General features: G+C 33.7%; 1 protein-coding gene across 5 annotated transcripts in view; it reads right to left on the reverse strand.

The window, feature by feature from the left end:
- The window catches only part of SBF2 (SET binding factor 2), a 249,473-nt gene that overhangs the window by 12,174 nt on the left and 219,716 nt on the right, over positions 1–17,583 (reverse strand). For all 5 annotated transcript variants that reach the window (XM_035328948.1, XM_035328950.1, XM_035328949.1 and 2 more), the window contains 6 exons: positions 16,315–16,491; positions 13,271–13,372; positions 12,322–12,507; positions 4,917–5,043; positions 3,384–3,511; positions 1,260–1,493 (listed from right to left, as the gene is read on the reverse strand). In XM_035328948.1, coding sequence (XP_035184839.1) covers positions 1,260–1,493; positions 3,384–3,511; positions 4,917–5,043; positions 12,322–12,507; positions 13,271–13,372; positions 16,315–16,491 — 954 coding nt within the window. The remainder of the gene's footprint in view (positions 1–1,259; positions 1,494–3,383; positions 3,512–4,916; positions 5,044–12,321; positions 12,508–13,270; positions 13,373–16,314; positions 16,492–17,583) is intronic.

The raw sequence follows: 17,583 nt of genomic DNA on the forward strand, positions 1-17,583 counted from the left end.
GTCCAGGGGAATTTCATAGATGAATTTTATTTTATTTTTTAAACTGGTCATTTTTCCTCTTTTTGATCAATTATAATTGGATGGAATTGACCAAAAGAGATTCCAGGAGTGTTCCTGAATAGAGCTAACTCTCTGGCAAAAGCAAGTCTATCCTCAAGGATTTCAAACCATTCAGAAACTTCCTGCCTTAAGATTTTGTTAAAAATCATCTTCAATTTTAGGAATTTTAGGGACCCAAAGCACATCTCACTTCCAAGAACTGCTGTATTAGGTTTCATAATACTAGCTCTAATATAAAATGAAGTCTGTAAATAATAAAAAAAAAAGATTTCCAAAAAAAAAAAAGGTATATGATGTATATATCTGAATATGCACGTGGCTACAAACAATAGCTTCCAGGAAATGAAGAATGTCTTTTTTTTTTCTGAGCTGTTAATCCAGATGATAACCTAAACATTAGGACCGCTAGTTAATTAGAATCAAACAATAAACATCTAAGAAAACATAGGTGCTCAATCATTCTAAATAACTACAACAATTACCATGTAATATGTGATCTTTTTTTCATTTTCTAATGAAGAAAGAACAACACCTAAGCAGCCTACCTGAGCCCAAATAAGAAAAAGTTCAAGTCAAGCATCTATTTCATGTGTGAAAATATTCTGAAGCATCTAAGAGTATGAGTTAGGTCATAGTAAAAATAAATATACTAATAGAAATAACAGAAATCTTTGTTGAGAAATTTGGGCTAGGATGTTATGCGCTATCTTTGTGTATTTGCCTCTCAACTAAATCAACAGTTGTTGGACTCTGTTTCAATCATCTCCAGAAATCTTTACCATACACATACTTTAAATTGATAGAAACAGGACAAGAAAGATGATTCATCATTTGCACCAATTAAAAGAAAAGTTTGTACATTTCTTACACAAGGCAACCAAGAGGTCTATTATGCTACCTGCCTTTTTGTTTCAGAAAAACAGTGAAAAAATCCATCCATTAATGTCTTTCCCATAGTTATTAATTAATATTGAAGTGTCCCCCCAGAAAAAAAAAAAAAAGATTCCTAGACCAAGTATCACTTCCCAAGATCAACCCCCCCAGTAAAAACCAGTCAGTTTTACTAAATACCTGTTTTGACCAGCTATCATGATCCTTTTAATAATAGTGTAGCTACAGGGCAATAACATAAATAAAAAGTAAATATAAAATTCCTAAATATAAAATAACTTATTTTTCTGTGTAACGTATGTACTTACATTTAAAAGGCTGCTGATGGCATCAGGCTGTAGTTTTTTAACATCATCATAACATGGCCATACTATTTTCCTCTTAGTCTGAGAGACTGAACCATCCATTTGTTCAGCTTCCTCTAAAGCACTGCATTTTGCAGTCACCATGGTCCAATCGTAAGAAGGACCTGTGGCCAAAATCTCTTCTACATAGTAATCCCACTTTTTCAGGCTGGACATACTTACATTTGGTTTCAATGCCTATTTGAAAGAAAGTTTTGTTACAATAAGAGAAAGCAAGTCTTTGAGTTTCAGACTGAAAAATGCAATACCTATATTTTCTAGATTATTCAAAATATAGCATTATTTTGCATTGGGTGAGTAATATTGCAGTTTGATAATTTCCACAGCAAGATCCTGGATATGGCTCAGATCAAGAAGTAAAACTAATACCAGCTTCAGGAATATACTGCTCCTATTTATCCTTCCACTAAAACAAACCCTTACCACGAACTCCAATTCAGCATACACATTTGCTACCCTTACAGTCTTTGTGCTCCCTGTTAAAGATACAAAAGGTACTCAATAGCAATCACCATTCAACTTTCCTCAGCACAAAGCCCAAGACCATCAGAGAAAGGAGAAAGGTTGTTTAACTTAGGTGGCCAAGCACTTGGAATAACCACAATAATATGAGGAAAGCAGCCAGAGACTGTAAAGCTTTCAGAGTAGTTAAAAATAGATGACTTCGTATTAAAGACATACTTTTTTTTTCCCTTTTAAAAAAATAAGGTAATGCTCTCAGTTCAATATGTCTTACTTAATGGGAATTAATGCCTCAGTTCAATGGGCAATTTCAACATCTGAAGAGTGCTGTTCAATCACAATCCCTTATTCTGCTACTATGACACCATTTCACGTGAGGAAAAATAGTTTGTTCAAAAAAGGAGAAAGAAAATACTATCAAAATACTGAAAGCAAATCTTAACTGCTTACTAATCAGACTATTGCTTACAGTAAAATAGAACATACAGTGAGCAAGATGCCTGTCAACCTCCAAACTCATCACAGTGATGGTTCTAACAGAGAAAATAGATGTTTCTCTGAAATACACAGGTGAAGAACTTCCTATCCATTCCTTGTAACACTCTGGTTCCCTCTCTCCCTCCTCTCTCTTGTACCACCACATTATTTAGTCAGTATAGGTGTGCGTGTGGTATTTATGTGGGTTGAGGTGGTCTGCACTGTCAACTGCCAACAACATCTTAACGAAAATAATTAATTTTTATTTATTTTTAAACGAGGTCAGTTTATATTACTGATTTGAGTGCCCGGTGTTACATATGCTTACATACAGTGTGGTGAAAAAGCTTGAGGAAAACGGAAAACCACGAATCATCAACAAAAGTATTGTTGGCAACAAGACTTCCAAAACAGCGGAGACTGTTCTGTCATGTTTTCTGGACACCAGCAGTGGACAGACATGCAAGCAAATGATTTATCAAGGTGAAGCTCACTAGCAAAGTAGGAGACAGCAGCACATCAATGAACATCTGCAGGGCAGGGGAAGGCTGGATCATCTTAAGCCAGCCTTGTCTCCAGACCTACAGTATGAGCAGCGCTCTTTTCTTGCAGTTCCTGAGGTGTCATGACTGCTTCTTCCCTGACTATTGCAGAACTCTAGGATGGTGAGTGTATTGCCAATTTTATCTAATTATTTAAGATGCAGTCAAATCTAATATTATCATATTAGACAGTGATATAGATAATATTCAATCAGATCATTATGAAATGTATCCCATTGTGACTGGAACATACTGTAAACTCATTTTCCCATAACTGTGTACCTGCACAAATTTTAAGATCATTTTGATAATAAGTCATATAACCGAATGAAATCAAACAAGTAACCTTGTTTTCATCAGTGGTATGCATAAACATGTTACAGAATTGGCCCTTTACATGAAATTTCCATAACTAGGATGACTGAGAATATAAGCCTGTGAGACATTAGAGCAATCAATCAAGGAGGATCAACTTTGTCTGCCAAATGCTAAATTCAGCTGAGAACAATTAAGGTATCAAAACATAGTCAGGCTATCACTCAAAATAACAAATAACCTGTTTTTTTCTGCTTTAAAAAAAACATACCTCTATTTCAGTAGGTGCAAAGAGGTAATTGAAAAAAATAGGGCTCCTTTTGTGCATTTTTTCGATACATTCCCAAATACAAATTCCTTTTTTGGCATGTTTATCTCCTTTATCTTCAAACAATGTCCCTAGAGAAAATAATAGCAGTAAAACGATAGCTTATGATAAGACATAACAAACACCGAAGCATAGCCAAATGAAATGTCACGAACTAAATGTGTAGTAAAATCTACCATCAGATGCCACTGCTGTAAGAGACTGTATTTGATGAAACAACTGCTGTGCTTTGTAACTGCCACTCCACCACAAATTGGCAAAATGCCACTTTTGTACGAAAAACATTCAATAGAATTATATTATACTCTTCTGAAATCTACTGAAATACTTGAGTGCGTTTATGAACATCCCTTCCTGCGTCCAGCTATGCTGCTTCAACAGATCACCAAAGCCCTGCTAACTGATCCTGCCCCCTTCTGTGAGATGTTATCAGCCCTTCCCACCTGCTGGGCCAGCTGCACCTGGAGTTACTTGCCAACTCGTTTCAGGCAAAACAGATCAGGCTAGTGTAAATACTTAGCCATAGATTTGTGCTATCTGAAATGACTTTGGAAGGACATACAATTATGCCAGACTACTGGAAACAGGATTATATATTGCATCAGGTGGTATTTTAAAGTATAACTACACTATATAAAAAATCATGGTTTAAAAAAAAAACAAAACACTGTAGGACCATGTAAAATACAAGTTGGAAGGAAAGACAGGAGTTAATTGACTCCAATGTTTTGTTCAAACCAAGGTAAATATGGAAATAATTTTTTCTTGTTGAAATAAAATGGCTGCTCAAACTTAATCTGTTTCATGGTTACTATAGGTTTTAAGTAAAGGCTTAAAATTGACCATATGCCACGAGAAACACCCCACAAAGCAGTGAAATTCAGAGCACTTAAGCATTGTGCTTAGTGAACAAGCTCCAAGAACAGCCTCAACTGTGGTTGTAAAATCTTAATAAGAGGGCTGTGAGGGCAGATAAGGCCTTGGTTGGAACCAATGAGCGTGGATATGATATGTGCAGCGAGTTAAAAAAAAAAAAACACAAAACAGAAACACCGAAGAGAGTACAAGAGAAAGGCGTGAGAGACAGCAGATGGAAAATTTTTTTTCTCCTCAAATGTCATGCACTCTCTGAAGGATTGTCAAGGACTTTGTTTCTGTTAAAATAAGGAATTTTAATTGGGGTAACTGAACCAAGTGGATAAATTGTTAAAAACAAACAAACAAAAACCAAGCACAAATTGAGGCATGGCACTACTTTCTTTCACCTTCTCTTAGTCTAATCAGGGGCATGTCTCAGGATTCATTCTTTCAGAAAAGTCTACATTAATCACCCATATTTTGCTTCATATTACTGAACTGAAATTCATTAGATCATCACCATGCAACTACTGAACCATCTCAAACTAGGCGAATTTTTGTAGACCAGATATTGAAGGATAACAGATACAGCATGCAATAAACAAACATCACACCTACCATGTTCTAGTCTTTCATAGTCTGAATCCAGAAGAAATGTTTTAAATCTATTTGATACGTGATGAAAAGCGAGAAACTTCAGATAATACTGATTGAACTCAAACTCTGTTGGGTATTGACTATGAATCTACAAATAAATGAAAGGGAAAAAAGATGATTTTGAGGCATTGTATAAATACATACATAATATTAAATGTATATATATTATATATACATATATACAGATATATGTATGATGTGTATAGATACATAATATTATATGTATTAATATTATTATATAAATGGGTACAATATAATACAAATACATTCACAAGAAACTATCTTCTCTGTACACACAAACTCTTCTACATTTTGTCTAAAGATATTTTAAAGTCATTTAAATTCATGTCTATGATGCAAAAAATTTTCACAGCAGATAGAGTATATTTTATAAGCGTTATTTTACTCTGTATAAAACCCAGGATTCTTCAAAGTAATCAAACTGGATAAAAGTCTTTTATGCCACCTCATGAGGCACCATGCAAGTTTATAGGCAAAGATGATATTCCTAGTTGTAGCATTTCCATAGCTGGAATCAAACTTTAATTGGCACATTTTGCAGTGAACTTCCAGATATTGCTGAGGATCCAAACTAGCAGACATGTACAGAAGCAATGCTGACAAATGATATTTTATCTGTCATTGCTGGAATAGCTTGTTAATAGTACTTGCTAATACATATTTCCTTGTCTTCAAACTATGCAGCAAAATATTGAAGTATGAAGGAACAAAAAACATACTGAGAAGGTGCTTTGCCATTATTCACATGCATATATTTAAAATGGTAAAAACAACATAACATCTTAATTTGTTATCTTCAGTTAGGCTTGGGATCTAATTCAGTGAATGTCTCCAACAGGAGTCAGGATCAGATGTTTAAGACGACAAAAATTAGAGTACAGCAGCGTGGGACAGTTGGCTCCTCACAACTGCTTCCTCTTGAACATCATCAGAAGGAGCCTGGCGTATGCTTTCAGGCATTTAGTTTAATATTCATGGCCACATTTGTTTACATTAAGTATTAATGAAATACATTATTGCTTTCCATATAAACTTTAATACAAAATTTGATCTTGATGAGATATTGCTCACAAGTTTCATGTTTTAATTGTAAATTTAAAATTTATTCTCTAGTAAACATTTTGACCGTGATTTTCATGTTCAGAATTAAGCATGGTAATGAACCAAACACCCCCCAATTACAATGGAAATAAAGTTTCACGATCAGGAAGAAATTGCTGATGGAATTTAACATTTGAAATATGTCTCAGAATGATTTACCTAGCTTCACATCAAACTTATAAAATAACTTTATTTTTACAATCTTCCTATGTCTTGCCTTTTGTATTCTCACCACCTTTTTTTTCTCTAATCTCTACCTGTAAGTTCCTAAAAAGGGAAACTTCTTTATTTAGTATTAAGGAAATGAGAATTAGATTATCTAAAATTCACTGATGTTTACATTTTCACATGTACTAGTTGAAAAAAGACAACAATAAATAATAATAATAAAAATGCATCTAACAGGAAAGATTAACTATCAAATTTACAATAGTGACAGGAAAACTCCTTGAAAAACCCTATAATACATACACAGCAGTTTGGTCAGAGCATTTCTTGTAATATGTCAATATGAGCTCATGGCTAGGCATTTAAAATACTAAGATACGGTACGATATCTCAGTTCCATATACCCACTCTTTATTCCCCACTTTTTCCCAGATACAAATGACTATATTCCTTCACTGCTTTGTAAGAGTAATGCTAAGCAAAACTTTTTCTATAATAAATTCAAGATTAACTTCATCGACAGTAACTTTTTAGTTTCTCTTATAAAAAATAATTATATTTTCTGTCATAATGTAGATTAAGATATAATCGGAATACAGTAATTTTGTTCAAAAATGATATTATGTCCTTTTGAGCTGAGATCCCGAAAAGCGCTTTATGTGTGTTTGTGTTCAGACACATACATGCAAATACAAATAGCTTACTATATATTTTCCACCTTGTTAGGCAGTTTTATTCAATACATCGTTAGAAAGAAAGGTTTTTTGATAAATTAGAACACTGTTATTTGATATGACTTACACAGAGTCCTAATTCCTTCTTGTGGTCTAGTAATTAGTTTAATAAATTTGAAGAGTTGGAAGAATAAGTAGGTATTGAAATCCTATCATGCATATAGGTACTGTGAGCAATCCCACTTCTGAGATTCCTGGAACTGCATGTAAATATAAGTTATAATAATAAAATTTGCCTTTTGAAAGTAAAAACAACTATCACTGAAAACATTTATTTGATGAAAGTAGAAAAATACAGACAGTAACAATAACTACATTATAGTGGTTGTGGCTCATTTCGTTACATTTGGAGATGGAAAATATGTCACTTCTGAGGAAAGTGACTGCTGTTATTGATGATTTGCTTCGATGAGTGCACTGTGTGCAAAATCCAAAACATGGATGAGCTATCATGAAAAAAAGTTCCTGATAAAATGCAATTCCAGTATCACAGGTGATAAATTCTAAATGTAACTTTTGAAAAAATAATTTGATTATTTTAAGCAATTAAAATAAATGTGCAAGAGAGATTAGTCATTACCGTAAGCAATGTAACCACTTAGGCTGAGGTTAAATATAATTGGTTTCTTTCTGGAAACTCTTTTGTCCCATTTCAATTAATTCACTGACTTCAAGAATTTTACTCAAAAATTGTATGTAAGTTAGAAGCAGTTTTTATATTTTACAATTTCAACACATACCACCTAGATAAGGCTTTCTAGATAGGCTACAGGGACCCAGTATCCTTAAAAATTACAACCACTCATTAGAATTCCTAATCTCCATAATATATGAACATTTAAAACCTGAGTAAGCCTATAGGTGTTTTTAACACTATGATTAAATAAACTCAGTTTCTCAGAATTCCTTTTTCAAATCAAAATGTTCCTAATTAATTTAAATATCTCCTAAATGTTTTTAGCAATTTTACACTTCTTTCAGCTGTTCTTAGTTTTCCAGTACCTTGTGGTTTTGTAATTCCATTATATATCAATATTTACTTCATTTACATAAGAAATACAGTAGCCTAAAATGCTCTGTGCTAGTAATCACTAACAGTAGCATACTCACCTCCTTTTACTCAAGGTGTTATAACACAGCTCCTTATTAGCCTTAAAAAAGTCAATTCTAGAAAAGCATTCTTTTAATTAAATAAATTACTGAATAGATACAGAAGAAAAATAAGAAAAGCTTCCTGCGCTGACATCACTTTCATAAACTCAGTCTTCTTAGAAGCAGTGAGAGTATCTGCCAGATGCTGCTATTGTGAAAGAATGATTTTGCATTAATAATTCAGCTGACACCTGGAGATATTGGCATAAACAATGCCTTCTTACAAGATGATGTAGTTCTAATTTAGGAATCACTGCTTCATTTGTTTTCTCTGTATCGTTAGTTTAACCAATGACATTTAATCCGTATTGGCTCTACAGTGATTTTCTTATTACCTTGTATGTCAAAGCTATAATAATTAATTTTTTTTGAAAGGACCAAATATTTACTTCCAGTGAACAGTCAATTAAAAAAACCCTGAACATAATATATTAGATATCGGGGTGAAGCTGCAGCCTAATTGGCTTCTGTAGTCATCTAATAAGTTGTACAGAAACCATTCAAGCTTAACAGAAAGGTTCAAGTACAAATGTGAAGTACATTTACTTTTCTTAGTAAATTCCTGTGAAACTTCAACCATTAATTTAACTTTGCAAGTAATCTCCCTAGAGTTTGCAACCATACTGTTAGAATTTGATAGGTCAATATATGCCATCAGAAGCTAGGTTAGTCTTCATGTCTATTTCAAGAAAACCTATTCAGAGCTGCATTCTAAATAGACTTGTAGCTTTAAGTGTTAGAAATTTAGCTTCATGCCTTTTTCTCATAACAGACAAATCTGTATTATCTGTAATACAATGGTTATACATGTCAAGCTGTGTTCGCAGGTACTTTTTCAGATGAAGATGCACAGTTTGAAAAGATTAAAGTCCCAAGATAGCCCTATCACTCTGGCTAAGAAGTTACGGCCTCTGTCAGATTGACTGTCAGGACAAACCACTTCTGGACCTGTACCCATCAAAATAAGATTTTCACAGTAGGTCTTTTCTACCTATTTTCTTCTGCCATTTTGGCAGGCAGGTTCACATGAACCCCTTAGCTAGCAGACTGGAAGAACAACATGTCCACCAGAGAGGAGGTGATAAATAGCTCCAGATGGCCTGTAAGAGGTGACCTTTCTCCTGACATAGCTGCAGCCAGCGTATGTGGACACAGCTTTATATATTAAAAAAAAACACACACACACACACACACAAATACAAAACAAACAAACAAAAAACAAACAGAAAATACAGATCTTTACATAAAACGTACCCACTAATGAAATGTATACTTTCTATTGACTCTTAAAGATGGAGAAGATTCAGATGCTATCAAAGCTGCTATCTAAGATGAATTGCTAAAGGGATGTTCCTCTATCATGTAGGAGAAAAAATCAAATTGAAAACAATCCTGGATGATGTAAAAAGTAACATCATATATACTTTAATTTCAAGATTAGTCTTAGAAAAAAACACTTAGAGCACAATGGAAAGTTTGGAATTGCTCCTCCACCTCCCTGTCTCCCTAGAAAGTGTAAAGTTTAGAGATAGTGCACCTTGAGGCAGAGTCATACCTGTGAATTGTTAACAGCAGGGATTTATCCCGCTTTACATTTTGACCTAACTTCTGAAGTCAGGAAAATTATAATCCATTATTCTCTGTTCTTAAAACTTCAGATTGTGTTAGACATAACTCAAAGAAAATACAAGAATTTTGCCAAGAAGAAGACAGAGAACAACCTATTTTAGGACAATAAATAAAATTCTTGAATGTTGATTTTCATCTTTGTTCTGGGTAACTCATTTGTTTCCAAAGTTTGTGTGCCCTATGGACTTGAGGAAAATCTACTCTACAGGTATGCGTGGATAATTTCCTTGTTTTACTTTAAACCAATTTTCTAAGATTTATTACAGCAAGACTGGAGCAAAGTGTCTCCATAGTCAGAAACAGGATGTTTAAAATGATGTGGGCTATGTCTACATTAGCATGTAGTTCAGAGCAGAAGAAGCAGACAAAAAGACCAAAGCAGCTGGTAATGAGGTTCCTGCAGCTATGCTACATTTATTTTACTTTGGACTCCATTTAGCCTGGTCCAGTTGAATTGATTACCGTATGGTTTTAAGAGAAGTGATAAATTGTTGGTTCAGATCCTTTTAAGAGCTGGTGAGCATTTGGCACACATCTGAAGCAGAAGTTCTGGGTAAATTCTTTCAAGAAGAATGTAGTTGACATGTACCAAAAAGCATTAACAAATGGTAAGGGGAGATGCTGAAGGGATTCACTTCGAAAGTACACTACTGCTTCAAATCAAATGCTGATTTACGCCATTTTACTAACAGACAATGTTATCCAGGCAGTTCATTAAAGCAAGAAGTCATCTGATAACAGAGAGAAACTGCACCAGACAAATGATTTAAAAGAACTGAATGAACCACCCAACAGATGAGTCTCACTATTTGAAGACACAGATATTTGTCTTCTTGTAGCCACGACAACTAAGATTATTTTTCCTTCTACTTCAGAAAAGGAGAAATAACCTTCAGTTACTATAAAGAATAATTTGAGTGACAACTGAGAGTAGATTAACTTGTTCAAATGAAATATGTGGTATTGATTCTCCTCAGAGAAATCTCCACATTTTCAATAAAAATTAACCTGAGGATCACAGCCATTGGGAAATGGATTGATAAGACAGGAGATGGGACAAATACTTGCAAGGTTTTCTAATGTTGTAGGAACAGAACCAAATTCCAAGGATATGATTTATTCACTTGCAAGACAGAAATAATGATGGGCAATGGTGTTTAACATTGGGATACATACAATTTGCAACATGTTCTTCGGTTAAGTCTTCACTCATTTTTTTATAAACTCATTCATTACCATTCTTTCAGACATCTAAGGATTATTTTTCATTGGTTTAGCATGTTATCTAATCTGTGGACGTTGCTCCGGGCAACAGAGTAAGTCTATTTGCTGAATTCTCTTTCAGGGTCTACTCCATGCAAGAATTCATGAACGTTTGTTCCAAGAAAGCAGGTGGGTACTTAAACAGTCTTCTTCTGTGAGACAGCCAACTATACTTTAAGTGCAGGTTAGTAACACCCAGATTTTTCAGAGAGAAAAATTAAAGATGGAAAAAAGACAGATAAATACAAGAGGAACTATACCAACTGCTATCTTGGGTTTGCATACACGGAGAATCTGCAAAGCATTATATTTTCTGTTTTGAGATGAAAAAGAGGACAGACTATAGAATTAATCTGAAGTAAGCATGAAATTCTTAATCTGATTTTTGCTACACCATGTAACTGTGAGTATTAATCTTCTTGTGAACATACAGAGTATAGAAAAATAAGAACATCTTAGGTGACCCAGGAACCCTACGAACATCTTAGGAACCCCTCTTCTGGCTATAAGTACAGTTCAGCCTCTGTAGCCTGAAGAAAAAAAGTCTCCAAATGAGTATGGAGAATGGAGCTGAAGCAAAAAAAAGGGAGCTAGCAAAAGATCAAAACACAATTTTTGGATGGAGTTGATTATTAGAGCAGGTATGTTACAAAAATTAAAGACTAACATAAAATATGAAAAAAGGTAGAATTATCCTCAGTAAGGAGACACTACTCACCAGACTGTAAGCAAGGAGAAAGTGTATAAAAGTCCTCCCAACAAAATTTTGCTGTTACTAGCAATGTAGCTCTACTTGTCTAGAAGTAATAGCAGCATAGTAGACTATAGGAATGCATTAAATAGAAAAAATAGAATTTCAGTGAACAAACCTCTGCTTTAGAGTTCGAAAACATCACAGACCACTACAGAGGTGGTATGTAGCTTGTTTTTTTCCAGAACTGACAGAGTACAAGACATAGTCAAACACAGGAAATTAAAAACTGTCTACTCACTGTATTAACAACCTGTCAATTTTTTCTGCTGCTTTAGGCATTCCAGACTCCCAAAAGCCAGTCTTACCCTTAAAAAACATCAGTTTGAACCCTCTGCATGAATCACCTTAAAAAATCCATAATGCCAACCATCCCTAACAGACAGTGTTTTGTATGGTCAGTTTCTTCCAGGCAACCATGCTCATTTTCAAGCTCTTCTTAATGTGAAGCCCATTCTCTTTAACAAAATCCACAGAAGAAGGCTACTAGTCTTCTCTCAAAGAGTTATCTATCGCTTATGAAATAGTAAGATATGGATGGACTTACCTGATGCACACAGTCTAAGAACTGTAAGAAAATCGGTGCAAATCCACTACCCTGACAATTGAGAGTCAGATTACTTCGTTGACTGAATTTATGACCAAAAGAGAGCCATTCTTTTTCTACCAGCATTCGGAAGCCTTCAAGTGTCCTGTAGAAGGGATCACTGAGTAACTGCACTAGAGATACTACCTAGATCACAAAACGGGGTAAGAATGACAGAAGTTAAAAGGAGAACACCTTATACAATGAAAATAAATATTCCATAATCTGTTTGTAGTTCAAGGAAACCAAAGCCTTCAAATAATTTCAGTTACAAGTATCTTAACAGATAGGTTACATATTTTTATAAAACCTTACAAATAGCATCTCACATGGAATAGCCTCAATTAAACTGTGACTTAGGAAGGTATTATTTACAAAACAGCACTGCCTACACCTCAACAAAGAAAGCATTAAATAATTGGTCATGAGGGTGACTCAAGCTTCTGCACTGTTGCCATGCTAGGGTGCTCACCAGCCAACTTCTGCCTGTTCTTGTGTGTGTTCTCTGTGTGTGCTTTCCTAACTTCATTTATGGCAAGTGAATGGCAAAAGAAAGAATTCTTCTCCTTCCCTTCGATGTTAAAGCATACTGTATTTAAAAAGATAAATCATCTGTTGTGACAACTTTCATCTTTCATTCTTCCATATGGTCAAGTATGGGAATGCAGATCTTACAGATAAGCCTTAGAATTCCAAGTTCTTCAGGACTTTTGGTAAAAATTCATTTTAATGAACGCTTTCATGGAGTAAATTGCAAAGGAATACAAGGATTCTATGTAAGTATGCTAGTCCCTGCTGCCACAACACTTTTTTAAAATGTTGTATCAAATTATCAATCACATATGTAAAAAAGTATTGCCTGGTGTTTTTCTTATTATTTAGTTATTTCAGGGTTTTAATAGCAGCTTACTTGTGCAGTAATATCCCAGCCGTCTTCCAAACAAACCATAACAGAAGAACCATTTTCCAGGAGCTCTGAGATGATCACACTCAATTGCATTATCCTGTGAAGCTACAGAGTATTGCAAATCAGTAACACACTCAAGAGAAATGTCTAGATATTTTCAATAAATAGAATCCGTTTGTATTTAACATTAAAAACGTATTACAAAATCTACATATATCACAGAGAAATTAACTGATGTAACAGATTAGAAAACGAAAAAACTTAACAATCTCAGAGGATTTTCATTTGAACTACAACAAAACTAAGCAAATATTTGAAGATAAGAACTTAAACTATTAAAACCAATAAGCACTGTAATAAAACAGTTGTCATAAAAAGTGGAATGGGAATGACACAGTTGACAGATTTATTGTAGAGAAATTCCACTCTGGGCTTAACACTAAATCTTTTCCTGTGAAAAGTTAAGGTTGCATAAAGTCACCAAGTACTTTGATGAGAAAATCCATATTTACAAGATAATAGTTCTAATGTTCAATCTTATGGAATTTGAAAATTAACAAACTGAATATTAAAAAAAAAAAATCTATTATCTGAAATAGTTTAGATAAACAGTTTTTTTTGTTTGTTTTTGCTTTTGGGCAGACTGGCTAAGAGCACACACTAATTATTTGCATTCTAAAATTTGTTTTGCAGTGATACTAAAAATTTCTGAGGGTCAATACATTTCTGTGGGTCAAAGTTTATTGACTTGAATGAGATTTATTCAAACATGATCGCTTATAAGCAAGTTAAAGAATTTAGGTGACTTTGAGCATTTTTACCTTATGAAGAAAGTTCTCTTCTTTACTATTAAAATGAAAAACTGCAGCGTTTCTACCATTTCTATCATACTGAGATGGCATTCTTGGTATATAATGTAACAGACTATATGTAAGCAAAATTTTTTTTAACCACTGAATGAAATTGCTCTTTGCAGAGCAACAAGTACAACCCAACCGATAGTAAGGAAATACGAAAGCCTGAAGAAAGGGAGAAAGCAATATAGGAAAACAAATAAGCAAAGAATGGGAAGAGACATCTAAGACCATCTACGTATGGGAAAAAAGTAAATTCAGAAAGTTCAGAAAGCACAGGAAACAGACACAGGGAAGACAAAAATAAACTGGTGAAAATATGAGAAAAAGGATAAATCAAACAACCGTTAAACCCTAGAAAATTCATCCTCATTTAAGGCTGATTTTTGCCTCATAAAAAAAAAGAAGAAAAAACAATCTTATGAATATTACCATGAAAACTGTGACAGAAAACACTTAACTGCTCTGAACATTCACACAGTCATTACTTAGAAAATAAAAGTAACTAATTTTCTTGCTATTTTCAGTAGGAAAAGGTTGAAAAGCGTCTCATTTTTTTTTGTTCTATGCTTTCATAGGCAGAATAGAAGAAAGACTGTTTTTTGCTGTCCTTAATGAAAGAAACTGATATCCAATCTGGTTATACAGATTCAATATAAAGAAATGCAAAATACTATTAGTATTCAGAACATACTTTGAATTTCTTCTTCTGCATTCAAAACCTTATAAAGAACTATTTAATCTACACAGCGTTAAAACCAATACTATACAACTACTGTTACATAGGAGTGGAAAATTTAATACAATAAAAACAAATTTCCAAGATGACAGATCTATGTCCTTTCACAGGATTAGCAGAAAACGTAACAAATCAGTCCATAAATCAAATTTATCTCATAAGTCATTTACCACCTGATTTGCACCATGGAAATGTCTTGGTAATGAATCAGAGGTAGCATATGACACTATGATCTAGTCCTGAGCAAAGAGTGATACTGTTACTTTTCCTCTCAAATATTCCTGAGGAACACCATGTGATAACCTCTCCTTGATCTCTGTGCTGCTATAGGAACATGTTTATTTCATCAAAATGACATTCATTTCCCTTATCTACATCTATTAACTTGCTCAACTGTCCCATGATTGAAATTGTTCACATGGTGGGGGCATCAAGCCTTTAATGTCTCCTGATTTCTCCCTCTCTGAACAAAGTGGTTATCAGACATATCAATGACAAGCTCCTGTGTTCTGTAAGAAACCATCACACCTAAAAGAGAAAACTTAAGCAATTCCTTGCATGGTAGCACATTCCAGCCAGTATGCTTTCTGATGTACGATTTCTGAAATGACTATGTTACTCATATGTATTTTCTCCTTGAGAAATCAGTGTAAGAGTCTATTCTGTTTTCTATCATTATTTACAATTGAGGAAAATTTATGCAACAGAAGATTCCAAATAAAATACACAACTGTTAAAAAACACTTGCTGTAATTAAAATCTTTTTAGATTTACAAAGAGCTAACTTTCCCTTCTTAATTTGAATCTTGCAAAGTTACTTACAGTTTTTCCTTCATTTAGTTAATCTTTATGTAAGGAAATATGGGATAGGGAAGTAAAGGAACAGATTTAAAGACAACAGATACTAATAGATGAACGAGCACACAACCCCCTCTATCCTGCAAACACTTCTCCTTATTCCACAACAGATAACAGATGCTAGCTTATTTGCTAAATATTTGTGCATGTGGAAATTCAGGGTAGGAACACATAGGAAGGGTAGAATATCAGTCTTAAAATCAAAAGGCTTATTTATTGTTCTGTACTTTTTTCATTTTTTTTTAATATATAAAATAAGAAAAGAACATTTAAAACCAAGACCATAAATTGATAATATGCAATAAAAATGGTAATCTCTACTTACATACTTGTTCCATGTAACAATATGTGTTCCATGTAACCAGTAAATTATGCTATAAAAACTGCTTCCCACATCTGTAAATGTTATGATTGTATTAAAACAATAACGCCTATGTATGACAGAATTGATCGCATGCAAAGTAATTAGAAAGAACAAAGAGGAAAAAAGAACAGCTGGTTAGAATAGAGTAGGTCTCTGTCAGAAGAGCCTGAAATTTATTTTGTGTAAGCAATATTGCATGGAGATTATTAGAAGTACCTGTCATATAAATTACCTGTGGGAACCACTCTGACTCCCCAAGTGCTTTTAGGAATGTTGCCTCAGAATCTGTAGGAATAGTGCTGGGAACACAAGCTCTCATCAGCTTTTTAAAGCTTGCCTTTGTCTGTCGGATGTCACTGAATTCAACAGGAACAAATTCACAATTCAAAGCAAAATCAAGTTTGAAGCCCTGTGTGGAAGGACAACAGTAGATATAAATTTAAAAGGGAAGCATATTTTTCAGTGAAAATCTCATCAAATATCATAGTCTTGTCTGCTTCATTATTAAATACTCCAATTCTTAATTCAAATGATTTTTAAATATCTGTGCAGTATAATGATAATCCTTACAACACTTGTAAAATGTACCATAAAAAAGTACCCATCTACTACTCATAGCAAAACTGTATTCATGAGAGTTATACCACTATCACTGTAACACAGTTGAGTTGAATAAATCTGTTGAGCTATTTATACACAAGAGAACGTGCTTCCTTCAGGACTTTTAGGCAAATTAACAATAAATAAATACAATAAATAAATATAGCCAACAATTCCAAGTTAGCAGGATGCTAACAAAAGCTAGAGAAATACTAAACAGTCAAAATCAACAAGCTTTCCTTTGAGTTGATTTTGTAGACCAGATATAGATCCATGAGAGCAGGCTCAAAACAATCATTTCATTGCTACATAGTATTATTATTCTGATTTCTGTGTTGCCAATACAACACTCTTTTCCTTAGTAATGCCCAGAGATGACTTATCTGCTGCAGAATTATACATTAATTATATAAATTTTTTAAAAAAGGAAGAAGAAGAAAAAAAAACTTGAACTCTAAACCAGCAAGGAAATAAATAAATATAATATAAGGATTCTTGAAGTATCCCCTTCTGTGCAACTTTTAACTTATATACATCCTGCTGGACTTCAGACTATTTCATGTTGGTTTTGTTGAACACTTGTTTGCACATCTAATAGTTCCCTCCTTTCATATTCTGCATAGTAATGCATTTCCATATGGTAATATATTAAAAATGCTTTACTCTATACCAAGCACAAGTGTATCCCCATCTAGTTTGCATCAGTTGATATATTAAACAATTTCAATTTTTTGCCCAAGTGGTCTTAAAGGGTTCCTTCAAAGAAGCAAAGTAAAGACTTTTTCTCCTACTACACATCTTTAGATGCATCACTGAACTCTTCACTTATTATTCATTAAGAAATTGAACAGAAATATAAAAAAACCATCAGTATTTGATTATAGCAATTTATGTCTACATA

Source organism: Oxyura jamaicensis, chromosome 5 (genome assembly GCF_011077185.1).
Source record: "Oxyura jamaicensis isolate SHBP4307 breed ruddy duck chromosome 5, BPBGC_Ojam_1.0, whole genome shotgun sequence".
Classification (NCBI taxonomy): Eukaryota; Metazoa; Chordata; class Aves; order Anseriformes; family Anatidae; genus Oxyura; species Oxyura jamaicensis.